The sequence below is a fragment of the Oxyura jamaicensis genome, chromosome Z (assembly GCF_011077185.1).
Source record: "Oxyura jamaicensis isolate SHBP4307 breed ruddy duck chromosome Z, BPBGC_Ojam_1.0, whole genome shotgun sequence".
In the NCBI taxonomy this organism is placed as follows: Eukaryota; Metazoa; Chordata; class Aves; order Anseriformes; family Anatidae; genus Oxyura; species Oxyura jamaicensis.
Genome location: NC_048926.1, coordinates 66,819,801 through 66,836,969, shown reverse-complemented (window position 1 = coordinate 66,836,969; position 17,169 = coordinate 66,819,801). Strand labels below are relative to the sequence as shown.

Here is a 17,169-nt window from a genome sequence, read left to right as displayed (position 1 = left end):
GAAGGGATTCTTGTGCCCTACAGCCACTCTTGGTATTTGGTCTACATGCTATGTTCAGGACTTGAGGCAAGAAGAAAATGAGGGGCTGGCCCATGTCACTTGGCATGACCTGAGAGCAGGCCCTGCCACAATGAGTTCCAGGCCTGATGTGAGTGCAGGCTGGGCATCAGGGATGTGTGATCTGAGCAGTGCTATGACCCCTTGGGGAAGGTCAGGAAAAAGATCAGTATTGAAAAAAAAGCAAAAAGCAAACTGACAGTGTTCAGAAAAAAAAATGATGTTCTCTGCTGGAAAACCTCAAATTCCACAACAACTTGGCTTTAAGACTCTGGTTCTTGATGTTGCTTTTGGGAGTGAAAGCTATGGCAGTGGAGGCTGAAAGGAAACCAACACGGCTTGGCATGAGCGAGAGACCAAAAGCCTGCCACATGGATGAAATACAAATTCAAGTAAGTGAGAAGCCTGAAGAAGCTGTGTTTAGCCTATACAACTGCAATGCCTGGGTAGGTGAGCAGTTACAAGTGCAGTTTTCAAGCAGCCAGAGAAACAGCTATGTAAAAACATCACCCAATGACTCTGCTGGTCTAAAGAAACGGGTTACTTGGTGTTGAGTGGAGATCAATAGGCAGATCTCCACCACAGGGCACATCTGACCACACAGAAGATGGGGAGTGACTATTTGAAAAGGAGCTCCTGGCGCTACCAAGGGCTTTGAGGACAGGGGTGGTGGTGAGGAGCTGCCTGTTCAGCAGCTGTTCCTTCACCTTCTTGCCATCCCACCTACCTCCTCTCCCATCTGCAGCAACAGCCTGGCTCACTGTGGCACACAGAAGGTTGCATATTTCGCAGGTGGAGGAGAAGGACCAGAAAAATGACAGGAAATAAGCTACTACTAGAGGGGCAGGTTTCCCAAACAGGATCTGGAACTGAGAGGTCCTGAGATGAACTACCCACCCTTGCTAATCAGGGCTCTTCCTGCATTCGTCTTGTTTCCGTCAGGTAATTCCCCCTATGAAATCATCAGCCTCCTTTGCTAACAGCAGGCAGGGAGAGGAAGTGTTAATGTTGGATCTGTGCCAGGTTGGCAGCTGTATAAATCAGTGTAGCGCCAGCGAGGCTGATAGGGCTACGCTGAATTACTCTGACTGAATGGGTGGCTCTATATGCAATTTTTATAAAGGGGCATGTGTTTGTATCTGCACAGTATAGCTGTCCAAAAATAAATAAATAAATAAATAAAAATCCAAACACCAAATTCAATTAATCTGAGTACATCAAAAGAACAGTAGCAAACATGTTTCCACCTCACTTTTTGTTTGTTTGTTTTATAATATTAAAAATATGCCTCAACCAGCAACATTAAAGTTTAACAACTCTTAACCAAACATGCCTTTGTGCACTACCAGAATCACTCTCTAAAATATGTAATTAATTTTGTGCACAAGCAAAATTACAGGATGAGGACAGACTTCTATTCCACGGCACTGAAAAATTTATATGGCAAATTCCCTTTTCTCTGACTCAAAGGGAGGCGGAGGTATGTAGTCCTGAAAGGAATGGCTCAGTACCTTGCAAAACTAAGCCTTAGTTGACTGACTAACAAGGTGTCCAATATGTCTCACTAACAGGCTGCAAACCCCTCTCTGAGTGTGAGAAAATCCTAAAAATAACATGCCCAGCAGAGAAGAACTCAGAATATCTCTCCTCTTCTCCCTTCTGCTCTGCAAGCAGCAAGGAAGGAATGGTGAAGAAAAGGGCTACTGACCTAGCAGCAACGTAGAGGGTTCTGTTCATGACCATGATCAGCTGGATGTCCAGCCGGTGCCTCTGTGTGGTGTTCCGTCCCGGCTTGTGACCCACAAACACCGGATACTGTCTTGTATCTGCAGGAAAGTAAGAAAAACAGGGTTATGGAGAAGAAGTACAAGAGAGTCACAAACTGAAACCATGCTAACACAGAGCACCCTGGTGCCTGGCTGTGGCTGAAATCTGTGGTTTCTCTTTTCCCCCAGTAGCATGGCCTGGGGCAGGAAGGTATTGGCACTAAGAACTGGACAGTTCTTCATGGTTAGTCTTTGCAGTTGTAGGGAAGAAAGTCATTACTTTTTTAAAAGACAAAAACTGGGAATTTCTTTAGAATGTAAAGCTGCTCTAGAGCTCTTGGCACACAGGTACATGGCACTTCTCACAGTTTTTCTTTCACTGCTTGCAGAGTTTAAATGCTGGCTCCTGGCTGCCAAAATGTATCTAGCAGGACAAAGCTGTTTTACAGTGGCCCATCAATCAACACAATGACTGAACTGGTAGTGGTTAAAGCAAAAGACTTGGCTCTGCATGGCTCAGACTGCCAGCTGCATGGCTTTCCTACCGGATTGGACTGCTATTGTAGAGCAGCTGTGGGGATTTCTGAGAAACTGTGGGTAACCACTACTTGAACTTTTTAAAATGAAAGTCACTGCATATTATTTTGGCAACCAGTAGGATACTGCAGTTCTTCTGGCAACTGGACAACAATACTGACTGGAAGCCCTCTGTTGAGTTTATGCTATCAACAAGCCAGCTTTTTCCCTCACTCTACCAATCAGCAAGAGCATTTATTCACTCTATAACAACTGTGAACCCTTTTGACCGAGACCCACCTTGCTGTTAGATTGCACAAATACATGATCATGATGTTTAGATGCACATACTAGGGAAATAGTTAAATAAATGAAAAGACAATTAGAAGACAAGAGGAGGGTAAACTTGTGATTAACATCACCATAAGGCAGAACTGCTGTCTGAGTATATTCACAGAATCACAGGCTGTTTGATGTTGGCAGGGACCTCTGGAGGCCATCTGGTCCAACCCCCATCGCTCAAGCAGGACCACCAATGCTGGTTGCCTAAGCCCATGTCCATATGTCTTTTGAACATCTCTGGGAAGGGAGACTCTCTGTGCAACCTATGCCAGCGCTCATTACGCAGATTTGACTAGCCTTGAGCCATGTCTGAACATACATTTTCCCCATCAATATTTCTCAGAAACCTGGAGATATTTGATGGAGTTTTTGTTTGTTTGTTTGTTTGTTTTCAGAAACTCAGTTACTGCGTTAGTATTTTTATCTGTTGTCCTCTAAAAGTATTCTCCCTGTCAAGTTTGGTCAAACTACTGACTTTGCCAGTGCAGTGTATCTTTTGCAAAGCACTTGAGAGCACCATGTGTCAGAAAGCCTGGCAACAAAATGATAGAAAGAGAAACTTATCTGTCCCCAGACGCTGAGGACTCTTGGAGAAACAAATTATCAGATTCCAACCAAGATATATGTTCAGAAGCTTAATGCTTCTGATCAAGACCTACATACAAAATGCCAAGTTCCAACTTTCAAACTCTTCTTTGTTCAGTACTGTTTCCTCTGTAGCTCACTGATCTAGCAGGAGCTGGTATGCTCACTTGCATTTCATGATAGGCTGGAGAGAAGTTACCCTATGTTTCATGTGAAAAATCAGCATCACCCTTCTGGACTGGAACAAAGTTGGTGCTGAAGACCCAGTGGTCGCTCTAGACAGGGTTCAGTGAGGTTTGCTTCAGAGCAGTTCTGCCATGTTCCTGTAATCGAGATGCCTACTAGCAGTTGGAGCACATCAACTGCACACCAGTTTAGTGTTCCCCAAGACAAACAGGCTTCAGGATGTCCAGGCCCCCACAAAGCAGAGTAAGCAAGGACAATTAGGAGATTCAATGCAAAATCAAATGCCTGGTCCAAAGTAGATTTAAACATAAGCCTATTCATTGCTGACCTGCTATTCCTTAGCATGCTATTACAGAGTTACGTACTAAGTACTTCTTATTAAATATCTCAACCTTTGGGACTTCAGAAGACTTTTGTTTAGAGTAATCATAATTGAGCTGTGGTAAATGTGAAGGAATCACTTATGTTAAGCCTGACTTGCATGGTGAAATGCAGAGAAAGCTCTCCACCTGTTTAGCCAGTAAATCTCAGTACTGACTTGCAGCTGTCTGTGTTACCCTAGATTTTTTAGTCTGCCAATTACTACTGGTGAGAAAGAAGAGATATTCTGTTACAAAAGATTCGTTGTCTTGCCTTTTTTTTTTTTTTTTTTAATCTACATTTCAGCCAAAAAGGCCAAATGCTGACCTAGAATCCATCAGAGCTTAAAGAAGTAAGACTGGATATTTGTATTAGCTCAACCAATTGTCATTTTAGAACTCAGCTGTTTCAGCGTGCTATGCTTGATATCCTGAGATGTATCAAGGGCTATGCAGAACTACAGTTTCACAAGTCAGGTGAGGAATTTCTTGATCATGGAGAAAAAAGAAAAAAGAGTTTCCTTCATTTTCTGCTGGATAAAACAAGGTATTTTGTTTGATTATACTACTGAAAGGTCTGTTTGGGGAGGAAAAAGGTTGTGGTTTTGGGGGATCAAACAGCTTACCACCCAGCAGTTACTAATCAACATTAGAAAGTCTTGTTCTTAGTATCTGAGATTGTAAATTGATTTATCTGGGAGAAATCAGGAAAAACAACTTTATTTATTGCACTTGAAATTTGCAAAATACTGTTGATTGAAGTCCAGCGATCACTGCTAAGCAAATGAAGACCTCTGGCCTCTTATACTTACAGTTGCCATGCGAAATACTGATCGGCTCAGAATCTTCTGGGAAACCAGCCCCAGCAAAGTGTAGCAGTGTGAAATATAGCAGCAAGGCTTCTGACCTCATAGTAGTTCAGCTGGGAGACTTTACTTCTTCAGTTCACCCTGTGGAAGACAAACAAGGGCATAAGTCATTCAGTTTCAACCAGTGCACATGAAAACATAAAAAGCACGAATGAAAAGGACAGAATCATAGAATCGCCTAGGTTAGACAAGACCTTCAAGGTCATCAAGTGCATCAACCTGACCTACCAAGTCTTGTCACTAAACCATGTCTCTTAGTGATATGTCTGCATGTCTCTTGTATACCTCCAGTGGTGACTCTACAACTTCTCTGAGCAGCCCATTCCAATACTTGATCACCCTCTCTGAGAAGAAATTCTTCCTAATGTTCAACCTAAACCACCACTACTGCAACTTGAGACCATTTCTTCATGTCCTATCCCTTGTCACCTGAGAAAAACAAACAAACAAACAAACAACAACAACAACAAAAAAACACCCTCCTTGCTGCAGCTTCCTTTTTGTGTACTTGTAGAGAGTGATGAGGTCTCCACTCAGCCACTTCTCCACACTAAACTCGCCTTGTCTTCTAGTACCTTCCCCAGCTTTGTTGCTCTTCCCTAAACATGCTCAAGCAACTCAATATCCTTGCAGTCAGGGACACAACACAGCGGGAACTTTTCTTCTCTCCAAGCTTCTCCCTGTAACTGAGGAGGCATGCTGAGTTTCTAAGTAGAAGCTGCCCCAGCATGCATTTCCCTTCTAGCCCGTGCCCCAGCAGTGCCAAGTTGTGGTGGAAGACAGGCTAAGTACCTGTGAATTAGAGTTTTCTGCCTGATCTGCTTACATGCAACAGAGAAACTTTGTGTCCTGCACTGATCAATAGCTGACAAGTTTTACAGGAAATATTGAGTTTGCATTTTTTTTTTTCTTTACATAATTAGATGATGACATACATGATAAATAAATAAGAACTACACTACACTATTCTGGTTAAGAAGAGATTAAGGGTTATGCTACAGGACTGATTCATACCCTGCAGAGTAGTGAATCAAGTGAAGAAACACAGAGAGAGCCTGATGGAGCATGCAGAGCATGTCATTGGGCTTTGCCATAAAAATATGTACCCATAAATTTTGGTGCCATAAAACCAATACTCCAACTTGTGATAAAATAAGAGAGAACAGAACTGTCTAAAACCAGCATTTTTTCCCTGAGTTCCACTGATGCATTCACTCATTCACATTTCATGTACAAAAATACCCCTAAATCTTGAAGATAAAAGGAACCACAGGGGCCTTCAGATATAGTGAAAGAAAACAGTGCATAATACAGTAAATAGCTCATAATTCCCAGGCAAATTTCACACAGACGTTGATCTGCAGGGGAAATCAGTGTAAAAGTGGGGTTTTCTTTTCATCCCTTCCAGAGTTTCAAACCTTTGATGCCGTCTGCCAAAGATTCCTTCTGAACAAAGCTATTTTACAGTAGCCTGTCAGTCACTCAAGATTTATGGGCAGAAAGTCAAACTTCATAACCTACATAGTCTTTGAAACTTAATTTGGCAAACAAAGTGCTAACTTGCCCTTCTGCAACACCACTTAATATTAGATACCTATGTCTCCTTCTCCATGCCAAAAAAAGCATTAACAAGTCTTGAGTGTTGCATTTTCATCTGTAATTTCACAGACACAGCTGATTCCCCATCTTTTACCCAATTCAAAATGTCATGATAATTAATTTCCCTTATCAGATATTTGCTTTTAAGTAAAATTTCAGTTCCTCTAACTGGATTGGAATAGAGCTCTGTTGTAGGGCAATACAGTCCATAAGGGCTAATGATTTATTACGTTCTGTGTTGGACTATTATTCAAACACACAAACTGGAAACTTGGCTGATTCTCTCTTTCTATTAACAAACTAGCTGAGAGACTGAGTTAGAGTGACACCGGAAAAAAAAAAAAAAATAAATAATATGAGTCAATGACTGACACCTTAACTGAGCAAAGTGTCAGACGGATGGCAAAGAATAAAAATAGCAAGAATAAATACAGCACAATACAGAAACTGTCTATTATACCTTATGTGAAAATGCATACTGGAAGATAGTACATACAAGCCCCAAGAGAAGCATTTCCATCTAGCACTGGTTAGGCTGATAGCTGTGTATGATTACTGACACAGTTACATCTGCCTGCAGACACTTTCTTTAACTGTTTCCTCCATTTGTCTCTTTAATCACCTCTTACATTTTGTCTTGACTGCTGCTCTCAGGGGCAGGAACTGTTTCTTTCTATTTGTTTCCATGCCCAGTGAAACCTCATTTGGGGGCCTTAGGGATGCCCAAAGTAGAAATAAACATCAGAAGTAAATACAATACTTGGAAATAGTTTCCCTCAAAAGGCTTGAATTAGTGGTAAGGTATGCATTAAAGGTATACATTTCTTTCTCTTCTCAGAATTTGAAATGCAATTTCACCACTTTTAAAATTTTGTCACCAGAAAGTGGCCAAACAAAGTATCTGATCTTAATATACAGAGACTTAAATTCTTTCCTTCTTGAAATTGCTACAGTCCAATGCAAAACTCTTTTCTGAAATGCACATGAGCAGCAACAGTTTAACAGAGAGAAGCTTATGAAGCAATCCATTTCTTCCACTTGAGCCTTATTCATCCACAGTATCAGTCTGCAGGCTGACAATTCAAACCACTTGGCTCACAGTGAGACTCTGGAGCAGAAGAATAGCTTGCTGCTACCACCCATCAGCACAACATCCACTATCCAACACCGTGTGTTTGCTACCAGGAAAGCATTAAGGTACTGCAGACATATTGCTGCCTCTTTGCCTTAGAGCCTGGAAGACTTGTGGGTGATTCTGCACCATCACTGACTTCTCATTAAGACGTGCATACCATTCCACAGAAATATATACCAGAGACACCTGCCAGCAAATGTACAACATCCAGCATGCTTACACTGTCATTTTATATATATGTAATTGGACCATATCTTTTTTTCTTTACCTGAAAAGAATTAGCCATTGAACTGTCATATTGCCTTTTAACCAAGATCAGATTAGTAGGCTTTGAAGTATATGGAACTCTGTCATTCCTAAAGGTATTTTCTGTGGAGGAGAAGAAGGAGAAGACAGAAAAAGAAGCATAATTCTCTGTTGCTCTAATACTAATGTATTTGATTGAATTCATAGAAAGCAACTGCAAAATGTCTAATTTGATCTGTCTGTGTTTCAGGTGGACTACAAATCTGTACCACTGCTTGTTCCAATAAAGTAACATCGAGTATGACACAAGTTGCATCCAAAGGCAACTTTCCACAAGGAGGTAATTATTCAAACAATGTTACTTTTGCTGCTCTTACAATGGTGGAAAGGTCTGTACTGTTTCAGTGGAATTTCAGAAGAGTGCTGATTCAAGAAGGTCACACTTATTTTTAGTACAACCTTCCTTTTCAGCAAATCCTCAGCTCTGGTTGGGCTCCTGGGAGTGATGTAAATATTCTCAATTGCAACTGTACAGAATCTACTTCCTAATCAAAAATGCTTCTAAATGCAGTGTTTGAGGAAGCAAGAGTAGCTAAGTGGCAATGCTGGGTGAGTACAGGTGCCATCTCCAAATAAACATTTTGCAAACATCAGTGGAGAGACCTTCAGTCAATGTAAACCACTGTAGTTCAATCGAATTTGCATTAAGTCGTACTGGTTACTCAGCCAGAGGAAGTTCTCAGAGCCCCTGTTCTCCCTGCTCAAAATATACTTATTGCTCCCTTAAAGGATGCTAGTATTCACAACAAGAGTGAGTTGTGCTGTTCTTTTACTGGTGGACCCCTGGATTTTTTTTTTATTTTTTATTTTTATTTTTTATTTTTTCCTAAGACCAACACAAATAAAGCTTCATGCAAGGTACTTTGGTGCTCTGATTCTTCTTTCTGAAGTTTGTGATTTCAAATACTGTGTATGTAAGATGACTTTTTCTTGTTCCCTCTGTGTTCCTTCCTTTTTGTCATAGTGTGATTAGGTATAAATAGACCATATAATTTCCTAACGTATGTGGAAACCAAAGTTTTACCTGCTTAGATGGAATATATTTTTCTGTTTGTACAGTGCAGCCCAAAGTGGAACCAGCTTTGAATAGCATGTTTGAATATTAGTGCAATACAATTGCTATTACTATTATATTTATTTACTCAAAGCCTCCTTATACATATGTAAGTACATATATATACACGTATATGTACATATACATCTATGTATACTTTGTCCCCAACGTATATGCATGACACATCAGCATTAATTTAGTAAGAACCACACTGCTGGGATGAAGGAATTTCTGACTTTAAGAAAAAAATATTCATTCTTATATGGTTTCTGAATCAAAGAGAAAAGACTGAGCTTAGTGCTCTTCCTGGATTTTAGAATCTATGGCTAAGGCAGCATGATGAGCTCTGTTTTCTGCTGACTGAACTTTTCAGTCTCTAGTGAACAACAGTATGGGTGGAAATGGATATAGAATAACTGCCCGGGCAAGGAAATGATCACATGGCTACAGAAATACCTCCCTAGTAGTAATAGGGCTATTGTAAGCTTGCAATCTCCAGCAAGGTTATATCATCATATGAAAAGTCCTACATGGAATTACTGACTTCATGGTAAACTCCAAAAGTGAATGATCTCAAGAACAAATTCAGCAGCAACAGCAATGACCCATCTATAAGAAATGATCGGCAAAGACAGTATTCCATTTTAGAAAACCTCACATCTTGCTGCCTCGGCCTCACTGTGCATTCAGCTACCCCTGTAAAAGTCCAAGAAAAATCACAGAATGTAACCATGTCAGCATTTTCCCATGATACAGAAAGTCTAATCAGTAATGGACAGATCTTGTTATATTCATTTATTACGGACCTTTTTTACACTGTGATGGGATGTGTTCATGCACAACAGCTGCACTTCAATCCACAAATTATTAGGCTTAATGTGAGAATTACCAGACAAAATTCAATGGTCTGTGTTATGCATGAAGCAAGACCAGAAAATCTAAGGGCCATAAAAAACATGACAGTGTTAAACAAAATCTTTTATTTCAACAAACATGTAGGGATAACTGATTCTCCTTCAAACAGCCTAGAAGTCTAGTAAAAAGGAATAGCATTTAACCGAACAACAAGGAAACCAAAAATTTATGAAACTGAACTACTGCATAAGAAAAAACACATAACCAGAAAAAGCAGCAGCCTCTATGAAATGACTGCAGAAATATTCAACAAATAGTGCTTCTATCACATTCAACATTCCTTATCCTGGGAAATGCAAAAGGACCACAAAAAACAGGCAAACGAACAAAAAAAAAAAACCTGACCAGGTTTGTGTAACACAAATAACAAAAAGGTTTGAGGTTCTCCTGTGGTAAGAATTTTAAAAGCATACACGTGAATGAGAAACCCAAGTTCTACTTCAATGTCTCATCAGAAGATAGCAAGACCTACCTACCCACATGTAAAAAACACATACTGATCAACATACACATGCCTTGCCATGTTGAAGGCAGAGTGCATAAACCAGCTGTCTGACCTGAATTCTATTCCCTGCTATTATGCTGCTTTGCCATGTGATGCTGGCAAGCTTCTTTTGCTTCCTTTGGCTAACCAAGCCTTTGGAAACCTCTGAGTGGAAGATGTTGTTACTGCTATTTACCCTTTTAAATTCACAGTTCCTAGAAAGTGAAAGACAAGAGTTCTTTGCAAGCCAGGGAAAGGAATTAGTAATAACACAACAACAATATAAATAACTTCAACAACAAGAAGACAGGAATACAACCTGCAGGCTGTGGTTTCCAGAAAACGAGGATAGGTAGGCCAGCACAGCGGAGCTGTTCAGGAAAGCATCCTTTGTCTGATCCTGTTTGGGTGGTGGGCTGACTGCTCCTCAAGCACCTTGTGTGGCTGCATCTGGTAGCAGAAGGGATCATACAAGATGCCCAGGCTGAATGGTGCCAAGGGGATCAGGCAGATGTGAGCAAACAGAAGCTCAGTGTTTGGGAGGCTCAGAAGACAGGAGAAACAAGTGGCTATCAGCAAGATGCAGCATGGAGTGCCAGACATCACAACCGAACTGGCATGTGGCAAGACAATGGCCAGGGTGGCCAGCTCATTTTCTCCTGTCATTTCTCTAACGGTTGCTGCTCAGCCACGTGAATGGTGGCGCAGGTGGCCACAGGAACTTCTTGCCAGCTCTTTGCCCACTGCCACTACCAGCCTCCAACATCTTTTCGTGACTGGCAGTGCAGCCATCATTCATCTTTCCTCTCCTGTCCTGTTCCTGTTGTCTCTACAGCTGGCCATTCATTTCATGTGGCCAAAAAAGCAGTCTAGCACTCCAGGTATCTGGCCCTTATGTCAGGGAGGCTGGTGTGTGAACGCAGTGGGCAATCACCACAACTCCTTTAACTCACACGGTGGCTTGGGGTCTCTCCTGAATGCTGGCAGGGGGAGGGAGGCAGAGCCCAAGGAAGGCTCCCACCTCTCCAACATCCCTTTTGAACCTAACTTTTGTGTACAAAGCACATTCTCTCTAACCTTTTCTGTGTATCAGAATTCTCCCCGACTGTAAGAGGAATGCATGGGTGCCCTCTGCTATACATGCTTTACTACCATTTTAATTGGATTCAGCACTGCTTACTCATTGCCCAGCTGCTGTGGGCTGCACGCCAGATGTGACGATTAGGCCCAAGGGAAAGACACCAGTAAGAGTGATTTTGCCTCGTATAGTAAGCAACAGCATCTACCTTTATTTAAAAGAACAGTGCAAACGTTATTACTAGTTTGATGAAATGCAGATACACCGACCATGCAGAGCATTCCATTAAGATCTGCAGAAACGCATGGCTAAAATAAAATTTGCAAAATTTGCAAAATGCAAAGTGCTTTTCAAGTGATTCCGGGTTATCTCCTTATTTTGTTCAGATCTATGTAAACATAAGTACTAACCAGCTCTCCTGTCCCTTTGTTTGCAAGTGATTCAGGGTTATCTCCTTATTTTGTTCATATCTATGTAAACTTAAGAACTAACCAGCTCTCCTGTCCCTTTGTTTGCAACGTTACAAGGCCATATATCAGGCACAATAATGTCAACTATGATATGTAACTTCACTACCTCCTGCCTCTGTAAGTGATAAGCTGAAAAGATTTGGACAACCCCCAGGCAGAACTGATGAGCCTCAGCCTGCAGAACGGTAGTAGCAGGTGTCAAGTCAGTAGGCAAAACTCAGCATGCCTAATGCTGGCAACTTGTCTTGTCAAGATCAACACTACTGCTCGATCCAGCACAGTACGAAAAGAAAACGTAAAGAACAAATGGAGGCCTAAATAGGAGAAACCTTCTCCTGACCTGGGTGAGACATCCCTGATGACTGCCGCGTTAATAAGATGCTGCTGTTCAGAGAGGGAACAGTCAGATGGAAGATGAACATCTCCCAGATGGAATTAGAAGCATCTCAGGCCTATCGATTTTGGTTGTAACCTTTACTGTAAACAGTCCACGGGGGCCTCATCAGCCACCTGTTCAGTGATATTTGCATTGAAATATAGAGCCAAAGCAAATGAGAAAATGGCCACAGTTCCTTGCTAAAGCATCTGCTCTGTTCCATTCCTCTGTCTATACAGCACCAGAAATAGTAAAGGTACACATTTTAAAGGAAGGGGTAACACAGTGGCACTAGCTCTTTCACACAGCACCAGAAACAATGAACACACCATTTGTCATGATGTTGATGGTGGCGGTAGTGGTATTATGTCATGCAATATTTCACTTTCTAATAATTGCTCAATTCTATACTGAAATCAGGCTTGCCAAAACTGGGAGGAAAGCCATCTGTGCCTGGAGGATGACTGCCAGAAACATTTGCAATTTTATTTTGGGGTTATAAACCTGCAGAATGGAACAAAAGCAATGCCTAAATAACCCCTTTCACTCACCACCCCCAACCACATACAACAGACCTAACCCTGGAACAGCTTGGCCGGTCATTACAAAGATGTCTTTATTATTTTTAAAAGCCTCACATTTAAGAGATAAAAATAGCTCTATTGATTATTTGTGGGACTTCAGCAAACCTCTGTCAAGGTTTTGAATTGATTTAAGAGCTAAATGTAGCAATCACTGCCTTTTGACAGGAGAGAATGCCATCTCTAATATATACTCTGCTGTTTCATCTCAGCATGCTTAATAGAAAACAGATACACTACCAGCAACATCATTACTCTCCCCAAGCCTCACTTTGCCTGGGAAATATCAGTGCCAGTCAGCTGACCTTCCATTCTCTCATATGATAGATGGAATAAAAATTATGTAGCTGCAGGTGACCCAAAGCTATAATGGGAGTGAAATGTGGCCTCCTTTTGTTTTCCTTTCCTTTTAGATAACAAAGGTGAAACATGGAGCCTGCTGTATTTACACAGCAATATTGACAAGTGCCACTGATTAAAAGTTTGAACACAGACCTGCAGACATTGTCTCAGCTGCCATGTGTCTGCTGTAAATGTAACATTAGGATCAGGCAGTAATCTTAAAACAATCTCTCCAGCTCAGTCAGATCTTCAGGTCAGATATCCTCAGTTCTTTAGCATGTGCCTGCTTTCAGTGCTGGTACGTACTTAAATGGATTCCAGACCTTCTTCACCCTCTGACCAGAAAGAAAGCCTTAATTACCACTCCTCTTACCTCTGTGTAACAGATCGGATTGATACACAAAGGCACAGGTTAACTCTGAAGACAAAATTAGGATCCCACAGAAGATACTGCTGTGTTTTAAAGCACCTAATTGCCGCTTAACACAATCACAAAAAAACTCTGCTCTTTATTTATTTTTATTTTTTTAATGTGAGAAACATCATGTTATCTCTTCATGTATGAAATCCAGCTATATTCTTCAGGAAGCTTGTCCCATTTATTTGAAATAAAAGTGATGGACATTTTTGTAAGGTGATAAAACAGCAGAGAAATGCAGATCCTCACATTTAAATCAGCTGTTAAGTAATCAGATCACACTGCTGAGTTTTTGTGCAATTTGGCCAGTTGCAGCCCTAAATACATTTCTGCAAAAGTTGACGTACTGGTAAATGGCTTCATTTACCCTGAATTAAATTGCAAGTTTTGCCAGAGTATTTTCCAAAATGCACCAATCGGGTATGAAGTGGTTTGATACAATACCAAGGTACTCCCCTATCCTCAAAATATAAATGAATTCTACTGCAAATGCTACGAACGGACATGGATATCTACATATAAATTACTCCAGCAGTCGATGCCATGCTACCCGAAAGTGCTGCACTTGGGAGCAGCATCTGGGCAGCCCACCACTGCTCCGCATGGCAGCAGCCTAGTCATGGCAACAGCAAGATTTCTGCAGACCTCAGCATCACCTGCTGTGGAAGGCTGCTCAGCACAAGAAAATGCAGACATGGAACCATCAGGTGAGCCGAATCCTAAAGGCAAAGGGTCTTGTCCCCTTGGAAATCAGGCAAATTCATCTTGATAAGTTATGCTTTTCCATGTCAGATAAGAACTGCAGGTAAGGAAAGAGTTTGCAGTACGTATTTATAACTTTACCCCCCAAAGTGTTTATGATATCAGCTTTCTCAGGTTTCTCTGCACCTTCCAGAAGAGCATGAAAGAGACTACTGCAAACATGAATAATATTCACAAAAAAATGTAATCCCTGAAGAGAATGTTAGAAGTGCTGGTGGATAAACACAAGTGCATGGGAAAAAAAACAAACAAAAAACCCCACCTCTGAGTGCTAAAGAAACAATTAAATTAAGTGGGAAAACTGTTATTCAGCACTGCACCTGACATTTCTCATCCTTGAACATCTGTCCGTCTGTCCGTCTGTCCATCCATCCATCCATCCATCCATCCACATGTCCATACACACAGACATTCACCTCAAATTTAAAAGGCTCATTTATCACAGGAGAGGGTTTTTATTAAAACTTTAGAGAAATTTCATAGATCCATCTTTCACAATTACTCTTCACAGCCCTATGTTTTTTTTTTTTTCTGATATTTTTGGAAACTTTAAGAGTAAAATAAATCTGACTCTGAGACAGAAAATCTATGTAGTTTTCTTTTCCTCTGAGATGAGCATGATGCTTGCAATAATCCAGTTCCTGCAGTTTGCTAGTAATTGCTAGCTGCAAGTGGCACTATCTGAGCTTTGTTCTGCCTAGATTCGTGCCCAAACAATTCCCAGATTTTACATTACATATAATCCTAACAGCTTTATGGACAAGTATCTTGGGGATAGAAAGAACCCTATCCCCAAGAATGCCTCTTAGGTAAAGGGATGAACTCAGTGTGGCCACATGACACATTCTTCACTCATACCTTCACTGCACCACAAAAAGGTTATAAAAAAACCACACAGGGGGCAAAGCAAGAAGCCAACAGATACATTAAAAAAAATCCTATTTCCAGGATACTGATGAGACAAATGATATTGTCAGTTAACCTGGACATAAGGTTAATTACTGTAATTCAATTTATTTTAAGGGAAAATGCTATATGCAGATATAATCTATTAACCTCTGCATATAAAAATCACAATTCCTTTAATTAATAGAACAGTGCAAGATCACTTTAATTACTGGGAGTCTGTTACTGAGGGGAAACACAAAATTATCTGATGTGATTTTAAGGGCAAACTTAACATTGAGTTATTGTGGATCAGAAAAAGTGAAAAGAGATTACAATTAGACAGAGACAAGGCCCTGCACCACACTAATACACTGCTCTCTTCTCCTGACACACATTCACCCACACACTGAAGAATACAAGCATCCTTACACGTTCAGTCACACCTGCTTCTTAGCACAGCATGAAGGAATTAGAGCAGCATAGAAAAGGGAGTCAAAAGCAGCATTGACAAATAACTGTACTACAAGTTACAAAAGCAATAGCTCTGTTATTATGTTCTTTACTTCTCTGGTAAAGCTGTGGAGAAAAAGGTTCAGTGTAGCAAGAGAGAACGAGCCCACAGAGTATGACTGCCTGAATGGGGCATGATGGATGAGCTTCCTCGCGGATAGGAAAAGCCTCTAATCCGTTCTCTGGCTCATTGGTGGAGCAAGGCAAAGCCACTCTCTTCTTCTCTGGGAAATATTATCTGCCTTTTCAAAACCACGTGCAGGGGTTTTGCAAAGGACAACCCTGACTGTCACCCAGATGAGGCAGCAGTCTGTTTCCAGGTCCTGTGCTAGGGCAGGCTCAGCTATGCAGCCTTCAGCACAACACCGAGACAAAGACATTTCTATATTGCTTGCAGTTTCTACAGCTATTTTAGGGATGATTGGCTGCATTCAGGTTCCAACAACAATAATGAGATACATGGGAAGAGAAGTTATTTTCACAGCACCAGAGCCCAGCTAATGATTATGCTGAAAACATCATTATTAATACTCCAGCTAATTTCATGGAGTTGAAAATAACAAGACTGTGCAACAAAGAGAATGTAGGCATCATCCCCATGGTGAAACCACATCCACCAGTACCAGGACAGGAGGAGTCTCACCTTAGAGTTCACTGAGGAAAGTCCAACTCTAACTGTAAGACCACTCCTTTCTCAGACAACTCAAGACCTATTCCCAAACTTCCTGCTCTTTTATCCCCCAGCCCCACAACTTTCCTCCTAAAAGATGGGAAACACAGGAAAAGCAATGGTTCGTTAATTGAATGCACCTACATGAATTCAGCAAGACTGCTCGATGAGTAGGCACACACATTCATGGGTTTTCTACAAGTCTGCCAGGTGTTTTTGGACCCAGATGAATTCTTCATAGTTTCCCTGACAGAACAGAAATTCCTGTGTAACAACAGGGAAGAAGACAGCATAGCTGGCAAGCTGCTGCTGTTATTTCTTACTCTGCAGTTCTGCTGCTTATGTGATTTATATCAAATGCTGCAGAGTTTCCTCTAACTTTGGGTTGGCCTCAATAATGTGGACATTCAGCTGATCAGCTGCCAGGAGCTGACCTACAGCCAAGACCCAAATTCCTGCCAGCAGAGAGAAGAGAAAAAAAGCACAAAATACCTTAGACCATAAAATCAAATTACTTTCTAGTGAGACTGAAGGCTGAATGCACGCACTGTGCTGACCTCACTAGAAAAGCTTGAAGAGATCCAGGTTGCCATAAAGGTGTAGACTCCAATCTGGCAAACCCCTACCAAGCCTTGCTTACATATATGAGTAACATCCCAGACATACCACAGAGTAATGATGATCCAGCTTCTAGCAAAACTACACAGTTAGCAGTTTCAATTAAAGGACATTGTCTTGTTTTTATTTATACTACTGGAAACACTGACCTTGATATCTGCTGGACTGTAAATAGCAACTAGATATCTGTTCCCACTGGACTTCAGGGAAAACTGTAGTTGCTGTAGAGATGATTCCATCTGCATCAGCTCATGGGTTACGTTGCTTCACCTATTTATATGCC

The 17,169-nt window shown here is 41.1% G+C and overlaps 1 protein-coding gene across 7 annotated transcripts in view; it reads right to left on the bottom strand.

The window, feature by feature from the left end:
* Positions 1 to 17,169, bottom strand: part of SEMA6A (semaphorin 6A) — a 118,015-nt gene that overhangs the window by 61,952 nt on the left and 38,894 nt on the right. For 6 of the 7 annotated variants that reach the window (XM_035310163.1, XM_035310164.1, XM_035310162.1 and 3 more), the window contains exons 2-3: positions 4,624 to 4,761; positions 1,766 to 1,883 (exon numbers count right to left, since the gene is read on the bottom strand). In XM_035310163.1, coding sequence (XP_035166054.1) covers positions 1,766 to 1,883; positions 4,624 to 4,723 — 218 coding nt within the window. In that variant the 5' untranslated portion in view covers positions 4,724 to 4,761. Of the gene's footprint in view, positions 1 to 1,765; positions 1,884 to 4,623; positions 4,762 to 17,169 lie in introns of those variants that run through there. The other variant, XM_035310168.1, reaches the window with a different exon arrangement.